Raw genomic sequence first — 12,319 nt, forward strand, 5'->3', positions numbered from 1 at the left:
GGAAAACGTCAACATCTGATGTTCAGAGTCACTGACTAAATAATCATAGAAATGCCCGCCATACACAGAAAACCATTAAATTCTTAAATAGCCAAAATCATAGCTTATTCAGAAATGTACTTTGGGATACTAACTTTTAGGGAGCAGGAGACATGGCCAATTTTAAGTTTAAACACTTGGTTAGGTATTTTTCTACTTGTTTGCCTCTGATTCCTATTACAGAAATTTCCTATTAGAAAAGATTAATGTATTTTCCCTACTTTAATGAGAGTTAACAAGCACCATGTATATAAATTTTAATATAAAGACTTGTCGTTCAAAGGAACAAACAATCAGTAAATCCTAAATCCTTCTTTTGCATTATATCAAATTAAAATCACATAGCAAAGCATCGGTGATGGACGAAAATTATTTTAAAAACAAACAAGCTTAAGCAGAACTGCTGACCTTAAAAATGAATTATAAAATTTCCCTAAGTATTCTAAAACCAAAGCATAATTTAATAACTATAAATATTAATATTATTAATTACTATTACTTTTAAGACTTACATACACTTACTAAATGTGCCAGGTACTGTTTTAAGGACTTTCTATTAACTCAATCATCGTGATCTACATAGTAGGTCGAATTATTATCTCCATTTTAGAGCTAGACAGATACAGAGAGAGGTAGAACAATTTGCCATGGTGGGGCTGTTATTTAAACCCCAGCAGTTTCATTCCAAAGTCAAGGCTTTTGGCAGCTATACTATTCACTAAACAAAGCCATGTGCCAGGACTGACTTACCAAGTGCATGCTTAAAACTACCAGACACAAATGCATTGTGTCCATTTAAGACACACAGGGCATGATTATCTGGGTTTTTCAACATTAAACGAAGACAGAAACGATGATGTCGTACATCTTGGGAGTGCATAGTAACTTGATTGAAAATGTTCCAGAGCTGGGGTTTATTGACATTTTCCATCACCATTATCCTAAAATTCAAGAAAAGCAAAGGAGAAGAATAATGAAAGAGGAAAAACTTCCTGATTGCTAAGATTAAATACTTCAGCACTGTCCTACCAACATTGAAATGCACCATCCCACAAATGGAAAATGTGACTTTTTCAAACTATTTACCTAATATTCTTGCACTGTGACAGATTTTTCCCAGAAAAATGCTGCTTAAGTTAGTTTTCCTACATCTTGTTTTTGCTTTTCAATAGTTTTAAGTCAAAAACTTAAGAGGCTTAAATTTCACTTTTCTCCCTTTGCCAAGGATGGATGCATCACAGCAAGTACTGAATAAAGATTCCAGGCATTACTAAAAGACTTTACATAAAATAACTCATCTAACCCTCAGAATAACCCTATAAGTGATTAATATTTTTATGCTCATTTTATAGATGAGAGACTGAGGTACAAGACCAAGTTACTAGCTTAAGGTCATACAGGCTAGATTGTCAGAGTTGGGATTTGAACCCCAATAGTCTGGCTCTAAAGTCCATACTCGCAATCATTTTGTTATATTGCCTCTCTCAATCAACTAATGAACTGAATTAACCAGTATGCAAAAGGAGAGGTTAAAATAACAGCATAATTCTTCAATATGAAAAACTATATCAAAGTAAATATACACACTCTATCAAACGATCTAATTAAAATAAATTATTGGAAGGTCACCTGATATAGTTATACGCCTTTCTGAAATTTTTGTCCAGAATTGCAGCAGAGAGACCAAAGTATTCTAGTTCTTTGCGTTTTTGCCTGTCATCATAAAATGAATAATATTCCAATGAAGAATTCACAAGTAACTCAGCCTCTTGATATCGGGATAGGTCACATAAGGAGTAAATGCCCTTCAACAGAAGGTTCCACCAGTCATCTTTTGTCAAGACGCTCGTAAGTACAGCAAATATTGCTAAAACAAAACCAATGAAAACCAGTTAGGATGCTGTACTTCTAAAACAGCAGTATTAGAAAGAAAAATTCACATGACCAACTTTAAGGTAAACTTAAAAACCACAATCCTATGGATCTGAATTCTTGCCAACACTATTCTAACAATAAGGTGAAGGGGTAGTTGCTTATTTACAGTCCATCAATAGTACTCCTTTCTGCTCTACCGCCTTAATAATCGACGTGATTCTCACAAATCTATGTGATTCTGTTCCACTACAGGACTGCCAGACATTGATAGAATCCTAAACCAGGGCGATTAATTCCACTTCAAAGTCAAGTTAACCCCATTTGTATTTCTCAGCATTAGGTAAAATATATGCTCCTCCAGGGAGGAACAGTGTGCTTTCCATGATTGTGGTCAGATATACAATTCTGTACATACAAGGCACTCAAATCTTGTTCAGCAAATGACCTCAATTTCAGACTCTGAGATTCTGTACTTTATCTATTTCTAATTTCAATTTTCTGCCTCAAAATTTCTTTTCATTCAATAAACACTCTCTTTTTTATTTTTCTGTAAGAAGACTCCTTTCATAACTATTGAGAAACAGCAAAAGCCATAAAAACTTTTGCTCTCTTTGAGCTAGTAATTCTTCTTCTGGGAATCTATCCTAAACAATTAATCCAAAATATAAATAAATTTATATGCATGAAGAGGCTCACTACAGTATTATTTATTAAAGGAACCAAACCATATGTAAAAAAATAAGGGAATGACTAAATAGTGGAACTGCTATTAATAGAACAGTAAACATTTTTTAAACATAATAGTTATATAGAGAATGAACCACATGAGAAAATGTTTATGATAAAATGCTAAGTGAAAAACTCAGAATATAAAATCGTACTTTTTATAAAGAGGTCTATCCTGGTACACTAGTACAATGTGAATCCCACCATGATGGAATTAACAAAACAACACACACTTTATGAGTTTATGACCAACCAACAATGGACCTTACATGAGGAATTACTAAAAGAGAAAATAGGAAGGATCAGATATTTATATAATAACCAAAGGAAACACAGTTCAAAATACATGCTACAGAGGTAGGAGCTGTCAAAATAAGTTCCAAGCCCAGAATCATTGAATTGGAGAAGTGGCAGGAGTGCTGAGGCATTTATAACAGGTTGTGAGTAGCTGAGTCCTCCCCCTATCCTGGCCCAAGATTTGGTCATCCCTTCTGATTCACTTCTCCCCTACCCTGCTGTATCATATGCCCTTGTGTTGTATAGCGATAAAGATTTTCTGACTTCTAAAACCATTACACACTGCCATGCCTATAACAGTGATCCAATAAATGTTTGTTGAATTAATTAACAATGAAATAATTTTCTGCCATACTGACATCTCTAGTTTATAGCCTTGGTTTTTCCCAAAGCAGTCTATGAGTAATAACCTCACCCAAACATGCTTGATACTTTTCCAGCTAAAAATAGATGACTTTGAAAGTGATTATTTGAGACTGGGTCAAAGTAACTTATTTTCAGAGCACTCCTATGACAATTGCTACATTTATCAAAAACAAATTTAACAGAGAATGGAATACATGTAATTGAAGAGACTGAACAAATACTCTGTACTGTCATCTAATTGTCAGAAGTTCCTTAAAATAAGGTAGAGTTTCTTCTCAAAAAGTCAAAATTAGAAGTTTTAGTTTTTCTCAGAAAGATTCAAGCAGATGTTTTCTTTTTTAATTTTTAATAAATAAAATATTTACATTTAGCCTTTTTTTAAACACCAAATAAAGTTTATTATACTTGAAGGATTTAGATTAGGAAATTTCATTTTTTTTATGAAAAAAAAATGAAAATTTTTGAAAATGCATATTTTCAATTAGATTACTTCAGATGTTATATCATGAGTCTTTCCAATTGAGCCAAGTTTTATATAATAAAGCAAATTAACGTAATTACCTTTTGCATCACAATTTGCTGTCTCTTGGTCATTGTTGTCTGATATTTTGTCTCTTGACACTTTAATAAGGTAAAGATGCCTCTCTCCAGATTTGGAACTAGATATTAAACAGACTTGGGCTCTATTCATTGCTACCTGGATTAAAGACAATAATTTGAGATTTTGTAATTACATAATTCTTTTAAAGAAAATCTATGGGTCATAAGTATCACAAGTGTGTTTGAAAGCTCTTTGTTTAAGGGGAAAAAAGATCCAATTATTATACACACACACACACACACACACACACACACACACACACATACAAAAAGAGAATGAGCCAACCTTTTTCTTACCTAAGGAATTTTAGGTCATACCATTCACCTTAGAAGAGAAAAAGAAGGCAATTCACATTTACTTTATGACATGCATATATGCACAAGCAAGTTCACACATATATATGTATAGCTACCACCCACACAAAATCCAGACTCAGAAAGGACGACAGATGTAGAAAACATTTTTGCAGAATGAACAATTTTGAGACATAGTATTGTCTATAGGGCTAATTATTGATATATAATTCTGACTTTTCTATGTTCTAGCATCTACTATCCAGTTTATAGTTTCATAGAGAACTTTCAATTTCTAATATACCCACTAATCTTTAGTCTTCATTTGACTATTTCTTTTAAAACTTTGAGTTTAATAGAGTAAAACAGGATTACAAAATAGCTATTAATTTATGTTTAAATCAAATTCTAAACATTTAGAAGGTCAACAAGGCTATTATAAAGAAAGAGCATTACCCACCTTTAAAAGCATGGCCAACATGGTAAGTAAGGTATCCACATAACCATACATTTTGCCTTGTGAAAATAACAAAGTAGAACGATGAAGTAGTAACTTCAATTCCTAAAAATAAGCACATGGCAATGAGTGTGACAAAGATTCTTTTGCTGTAAGTTGTTTCACATGCATACAAATTTTTTTTTAGAAACAAAACTTTAAAAACATTTGCTTTATACTCCACAACAATTAAGAACCAGTATTTTAGAAACTATAGTTTATGCTGTCTAATAAGAGACTGAAATTTAAGGCTCAAAAATCATTTTTCAAAAGTACTGAATTTAATATACTAAAACAAAACATTTGGAAATAAGCTGTAGAGATATTCTGAAATGAGGAAAAAGTTCTACAATATAATCTGCCAAGAAAAGCCTTTCTCCATGTTATACAGCCTACCTGCTGTGCAGCATTTGCATCCTGTGCTAAAGTATCTGGATCATACATTGGTTCCAGAGCTTCCAGAGCTTTCTCAGGTCGACCTAGCTGCTGCTGAAGGGTGGAAAGTGAAATTCTTGCATCCAAATGGAGGGGAGCCAGATCAACCACTTTGCCGTAACTTTCTGCAGCACGTTCCATATAGCCTAAGGCCTTTAAACATTCTAATGATGATGTTAAAATAAAACATAAATATGAACTACAACTTAGTAAATGGATTAAAAGTCATTTTTCTATTCTTAAGGTAATATAGACACATCAAAAGAAATTAAAACAATAAAAATACACAAGCAGATAGCTAGTACTTCAAAACAACTATTACATCTAATCTCTACCTATTGACTGGTCAATCTATCATCATTCTCTAACTAAATTCAAATGCAACAGCACCCTTTAGACAGGGTTCTCTGGTTTTCACCTGTCTCTATAACTCTCACTTGCCCATTTCATTCATTTTCATTACCTGCCAGACTCCTGAGTTTTGTGATTCCCAATACAGACTACCTTCTTCACTCCATTCAATTATTTCATCAGGATAAATTCTCAGAGGTGAGGTTAAATGGGCTCCATTCCTCAAACTTTATGCCCAATCACTCACTCCTATCACATGAACTTGAAAACAAGTCCCTGAAAGCATTTCTCCTTTTCCACTCTAATAGCTGCAACAGTAATTCAGGCCCTTTACATCTCTTTCCTTTTACACTGCATTATCTCCTAACATGGTATTTTTGGTCTTCAACTACTTTCTTAAATCTCTCTAGCACATGATCTTTCAGTTAAACTCTGATAATAAGGGACAAATACTAAAATAGATGAATCATCACAAAAGATTTCTCATAGTTTGTCCTTGCTCATTTTTACTGTTACATAATTTTTAATTTCGTCACTTTACCTTATCATGCTACATGCATTAAATTCCTCTAATAATACTTCTTATATAATGATTCCACATTTCCTTAAGTTATAGATAATGCTAAGTTTTACCTTCCACTCATCTCAAGCCACAGGGGCTCAAAATAGAAATAGTATTAATAACATCGTAACCACAACTAACTAGGATTTTTTAAGTACACTACCACAGGTAGTGTAGGTACAGTTTCAGTGTTACTTTAGAAAGGCAACAAAAACTTTCACTACTTGTGAAAAATTCAATTCTACAAATAATATAACATTTTAATGATAGTATTATGTTTATATTCATAATCACTCATCTAAGTAAACCATTGTCTTAATTATTAAGTGCTCTTTCTCATTTCACATCTGGGATGTGAGTAAGCTACTATCACAAAATGTCAACTGCTGCTTCTCTTAGTTGTAGACCTCAATTTTTGGGCATTGTATAATTTTTTAAACTGAGAATATTCCAATTTGAATGCATTTTTTTATGTTGAGTCAATAGGAAATCCTACTACATTTTTTTGCCTTTATATATTTTTTTACAAAAGATTCAGTTGTATTTTTTTAATACTAAATGATTTGTTTCAGATTAATATGGATTTAATTGAGGTATAATAAAATATAGTGATTGACAAAATCCAGTTTTCAACATACTTGTAGTTGAAAGAGCACTGAAAAATACATTAAATATTTTTTCTTAAAATTACATATTAAACATAAATCCGTAACTCATCAAAAATGTGGCTTTACCCCAAGTTTGACAAATCTCCAACTACAAACCAGAGCCTATAGTTAAACTGCACTCAGGTAAAAGACAGGTATTTGAGGGACCTGTTAGTACTGCTCCTTCACTATGGTACCATTAAGTGAATTATTCCTCCAAAGCATAAGTGAAGGAGAAATCGCTTAGTGCCCCAACAAGACAATTTGAAATCCTGACTCAATAAATTGCCATGAAGTCAGAATTAGCTTCATGAAAAATATAAACATATATATTTATTACATCTTGGGAAAATAAGCTCTACCTGCTTATATTATTAAAACTGCCCCCTTCCAAAAAACTATTACCTGCATGTCGAAGCCAAACTACTGCAAGATTGTATCTTTCAGAGCAGACTAGTGCACTAAGGAGGGGAAGTGCAGAATTATATTCACCAACATCCAGAAAAGCTTCAGCAACATCTAGATACAAGTCTCCCATATCTTCAGGATTCTGTTCCACTAGTGTTGTCAAGAGAGGCTAGACCCCAAAATAAAAGCCTTAAGTCAAACATTCATTATAAAAATGCCCATTTATGAATCTATCTCATTTTAACATATAAATCAACTATATGAGGCAAGCCTAAAGGAGCAAGGATTAATAAAAATAGCTTTAAATTTTTCATTCCTTTCTGTTTCTTTATTAAAAAGAACTCATATGTTCATCATTCTCTCACTAGATACATGACCTTTTAGGACTTGTCATAATGCAGGCATTACAGGAGCCAAGACAATACTGGTCTGCTTCCCTTTCTCCAACAAGCCAAGCACACCCTGCCACCGAGCTTCTGTACTTGCTGTTCTTTTTGGAAAGCTGGCCCCTTAGGTATCTGCAAGTCTGACTTACACATATCAGGTCATGATTCACATATCAGTATTCTAGGGAAGTCTTATCTACTGTACTCTCCCTACCCCAAATGCCCCCTATTCCTCTCCTGTTTGACTTTTCTACATAGCATTCGTCACCAACTAACAGCCTATATTGTACATATTTATTTGAAAGATCCAAGAGAACATAAATTTTCACGTTTCATTCAATTATCTTATCCTAAATTTTACAAAGCAGTTGCCCAATACATAAATATTTAGTCTGGTTTTTTTTTTTTTTTTTTTTGATGCATGATCTAGAAATCGAACCCCGGGTCTCCCACATGGAAGTTGAGCATTTTACCATTAAATCATCCGTGTACCTATCTGAATTTGACAAAAGACAGCGGCAGTTAAATTTATCATCAATATCTAACAAGTACAATCAAAATTCTGACCTCTAGTTTATTCTCATTTAAAAAGAAAAATAAATTACTATGAGCCCAATTCCTAAATACAGCTTATAGCTTTTATAAGACATCTATACAAAAATAATGTGACCTTCCTGGTTATTAAAAAATGTAAAAGTCCTGGATTGAGTTATGATTTCTTGTCTTCTGAAGAAAACTGTCCATTTTATCTTAATTATCTGAAACTAATATAACTATCTGAACTAATATAAAAGCTACTTACATTAAGTGGTTCAAGGATGTTGAGATGGACAAGACAGACCATCAGTTTCACTGTGATATCTATTGGCACACCTTCAGGTATAGTGCAGGTAACATTGTCACCAGCTGTGGAACAGATGAACAAAAAGCAGTTCTTAAATGCAAATTGGAATGTTGGGTAAATGAAGCAAATAGTATCTTCCACATCAGATCTCATTAACTTCATTCAAAGCAAACAATTCTATAGTCACTTCTAAGTCTGGTCAATTCTGTTACCGGTTCTTACATCCCCTGTATCCTGTCTTTGGGCAGCAATTATCCTTACTATTCTTTTCCTAATATCCATGGGTGTCTTTTGAGATCTGCTTAAACTGCACCTCTAAAAACCTTATCTGATCCTTTGTATACTGGCTTCATCAATTTTCTCATCATACCAGTTTTACTACAGAAAATATCCTTCTATTATAATGAAACTGTAAAAACTTCATTTGAGTCCCTTTTCTCCTTCCAAATTTCTTGAAGGCAGGAAATGTCATTCTCACCAGTGTATTCCCTAAGAATTAGCATAAGAGTTTACAGGAAAAATTTTTAAACAGGGCTTTTCCTTCCCCAACAACTTTCTACTTCAGTATTTATCTTCCTGTATCCTGCCTTGGGACATGCTGTCTGTGTATAAATGAATTATTATTTCCCATTACGATGTATCATTTAAATAATAGGGTTTTCATTTTTGAATAATTATGCCTTAACCCAAAGGGTTGCGTAATGATGGACTTTTAGGGATCATGATAGGTCAGGGAAGGTGCAATTCTAAAACAGAAAGAACTCAATACTAGCCTCACACGACCACCATCAAAAGCCTCACCTCGAAGGGGTTGAGGACACTATACTGGCATTAATCTTCTAACAACAAGGTTATAAAAGAACTCTGCCCACCTCAGACAGCATTCCACATTAATATTTTCACAGAACAGGTTAATGAGATTGGTATAAAGAAAAGAGCTGGGATGAGGGAAAGGACTGAAGGAGACCCTGCAAGCTGCACTTCAGATGTAACCACCTAAGTAGATCTCTAAACACTCTGAGTTTTCAAACAATATAGGGTAATCATATTCTTACATGAATGCTAACTTTGACGTTAGAGTTTTTTAAATGAAAGCATTTTAAGGCCTTTTTGAAAAAGTAAATTGTGTTAGATCTAAAGACTTTTAATAAGCTGTTCAAAAATTCAATCTTTTCTTTTTTAAAAGATAACTTGTGAGTCAATAACTTACAAAAAAAGATACAAAGTACCCCTTAGGTAAAAATGCTTCTTGGGAAAACATGTTAGAATATTAATTATCAATTCAAAATATCACATTACAATCAAGAGGATTATATACACTTTCCTGTGAAAAGGAAACTACAACCTTTATTATCTTCTGAGGTACCTTCCTCTGCAGTTTTTTTTACCAGCACAATTCCAGAAAAATCCGTAATTACCTAAAACAATTGGAAAAAAGAAAAGTACATTGGTTATATGTGAAAAATTTCTTTTCACAGGCAAAGACCTATACAGTTAATTCAAACAATCCTTACAATATATAAATGGACAATAAAAAGGAACAGTTAATTTTTTTAAATAAAGAACTACCTTGACCCATTAATCTTTTATATCATATTAACTACTGCTAACTAAACATATGTAATTCCCCAGTATCAAACCAACCTACTTTTCCAAGCAGCTTAAGAACTGAGTCACAGGAATTAGTCTGCTGCTGAGTCCTACTACCTTGAAGTATACATACTGAAGTATACATACTTGGCACCGGTGATAATAGCAGTGTCTTTTATCATTTGACAACTTATAGTTTATATTTCATACAGAATTACTACAAAATCTAGAAACATTGTTTCCATACAGACTTTAATATATAAATATTAATTATATAAGTAATTCTATATACATAGCTAAAATGAGAAATTATCAATTTTTGAGAAGTTCTAGAAAACAGAAAAATGTTCAAAACCTAGGCTAAAAATGCAAATGTTTCTACCTCCAAAGCTTTGTCATACTGTTTGTTAGAAATGTAGAGCTCGGCTGCTATGTTAACATCTTCCATAGAGACTAGGCCTTGGTGTTTTGAGAAAGCTTCTTCAATAACATTAATAGCTGAAGTAACATCATTGGCTTCATAGTAACTCCTAAAAATGTAAGCAGAAAAACAGAGGAACAGTTATTTAATTTAGATTATAAAACTCATTTTCTTGCTTAGGAATTATTGCCAATAACTAACCATGACTTTCATTTTCCTAAAATTTGGGAGAGGTACAACCTTCATAATCAAAAAGCAGATTCAGAGAAAAATGTGAATGTCAGCATAATAATATCATCATTTCAAGCATCTCACTCTCCAAAAGTTACCTCCTATTATGTTCATCCCTTCTGTAACCCAATATCAACAACTCTTCTTCCCCAACAGGATCTATGAAAGACTGATCCTGCCAGGTTTTCACTGTTGCTCATCCCCTTAATGTCCTCTCTCACTTTCTTCTTTCCTTCTCTATGATCCAACATAATTATTCCCTCATTTCTCTTGTCCTTCTCTCCCTTTATCAAAATTAGCTGATAAAACTCCAACTATGCCTACTCTTCACATCACCTGCCCAGCTAGAGAAAAAAACAGCAACAATGCTGAGAAATCTCACCTTAAATTAAAGACCACCAGCCTCAAGTGGGCCCATAGTGCTGATAAGCAATCTTACTATAATTACCAAGTCCAGTGTTTCTCAAACTTTAATATGCATACAAATCAACTGGGGATACTGGAAAAAGGTATATTCTGATTCAACAGAGCTGGGCAAGGGCCCAGATGCTGCTTTCTGAAGAGATCCCAGTTGATTCAAATGCTGCCAGTCTGAGGGGTAGCATGGTTCTATTTCACATTTCTCTACGTCAAACCTCCAACACTCTCCAATCCTCACTCTCAGCTGCTGATTTTGCTTTTTATTTTTCTAGGAAAAGAGACTTATATCAGGAAACTTCCCATAATAGTTGTATAACCTACCTGCTTATCTGGACTTATGGCCATTTCTATGAATGAATAGTCAGTACATATAAGTCCAACCCCAAATGGAACTACTTTCCATTCTCTCTAACCTACTCAAGGGTACTGCTAAAATAAATTGTCACTTCTCTCATAAATCTTCAATGTAGCTCTCAATTTTGGAATATTTCCAGCTGAATGCAAATATATTGTACACTTTTCCTACTTAAAAAATTCTCTTTAACCTCAGACTCAACTGTGCCAACTATGAAGATTTTTATCCTTAAAAATGTTTATCTAGTACTGTTTCCAGACAAATGATTATAGCAGATCCCAGATCACAAACATTTCATTGGCACATCTGCAATAAAAATTAATTTAAAATAATATTATTGCAAATGTACAAAACTTCAACTAAGTTATGGGAACCTGGGAATCCAATTATCCTTTCAGAAAGTATCTCATTTTTAAGCTTGTAAGTACTTGAAATTTAACCTTATATACAGAATTAACACAATTGACTCAGAAACAGAGAAGTACAAGAAAAAGCTATCTTTGGCATAATATAAAATACAGAGGGTAAAAATATGATTTCCTAATTTCCTATAACCTCAATGAAAAGTACATCCTACTTCAAACATTTGCTTTTGATTTCTAAAATGATGATTAATAAGAACATCTCTCTCTATATTTCAGTCCATACTTACTTTGCCATATCTCTAGCCAACTGCATAAAACGTTCTCCATCAGATGGAGACAAAAGGTTTAAAATACGCCTATAACCATCCATTGCCATTTTATGATCTCCCATCTGTTCATAAAGGCTCGATCGCTCCCACAGATAACGGACATTAGTAGGTCCGTACTTAAGGGCTAAAAAGAAAAGAAGAATATCAATTATAGATTTATACAAAAAGGGGTATATAGGACCTGGGTGAGACCCAGAATCTTTTCAGAAAATTTAATAAACAATTTAATTTTCTAATGTAACCAAGGAGGTTATTCAGGAATAAATCTCTCTTCACAAAAAC

At 33.3% G+C, this 12,319-nt stretch overlaps 1 protein-coding gene across 2 annotated transcripts in view; it reads right to left on the reverse strand.

Annotated features, from left to right (window-relative positions):
- Positions 1–12,319, reverse strand: part of GTF3C3 (general transcription factor IIIC subunit 3) — a 33,904-nt gene that overhangs the window by 9,046 nt on the left and 12,539 nt on the right. The window contains exons 6-15 of one of the 2 annotated variants that reach the window (XM_077154540.1): positions 11,996–12,161; positions 10,299–10,446; positions 9,672–9,744; positions 8,285–8,388; positions 7,094–7,265; positions 5,090–5,292; positions 4,658–4,759; positions 3,865–4,000; positions 1,669–1,906; positions 790–980 (exon numbers count right to left, since the gene is read on the reverse strand). In XM_077154540.1, coding sequence (XP_077010655.1) covers positions 790–980; positions 1,669–1,906; positions 3,865–4,000; positions 4,658–4,759; positions 5,090–5,292; positions 7,094–7,265; positions 8,285–8,388; positions 9,672–9,744; positions 10,299–10,446; positions 11,996–12,161 — 1,533 coding nt within the window. The remainder of the gene's footprint in view (positions 1–789; positions 981–1,668; positions 1,907–3,864; positions 4,001–4,657; positions 4,760–5,089; positions 5,293–7,093; positions 7,266–8,284; positions 8,389–9,671; positions 9,745–10,298; positions 10,447–11,995; positions 12,162–12,319) is intronic. The other variant, XM_077154539.1, reaches the window with a different exon arrangement.

This window comes from Tamandua tetradactyla, chromosome 3 (assembly GCF_023851605.1).
Source record: "Tamandua tetradactyla isolate mTamTet1 chromosome 3, mTamTet1.pri, whole genome shotgun sequence".
In the NCBI taxonomy this organism is placed as follows: domain Eukaryota; kingdom Metazoa; phylum Chordata; class Mammalia; order Pilosa; family Myrmecophagidae; genus Tamandua; species Tamandua tetradactyla.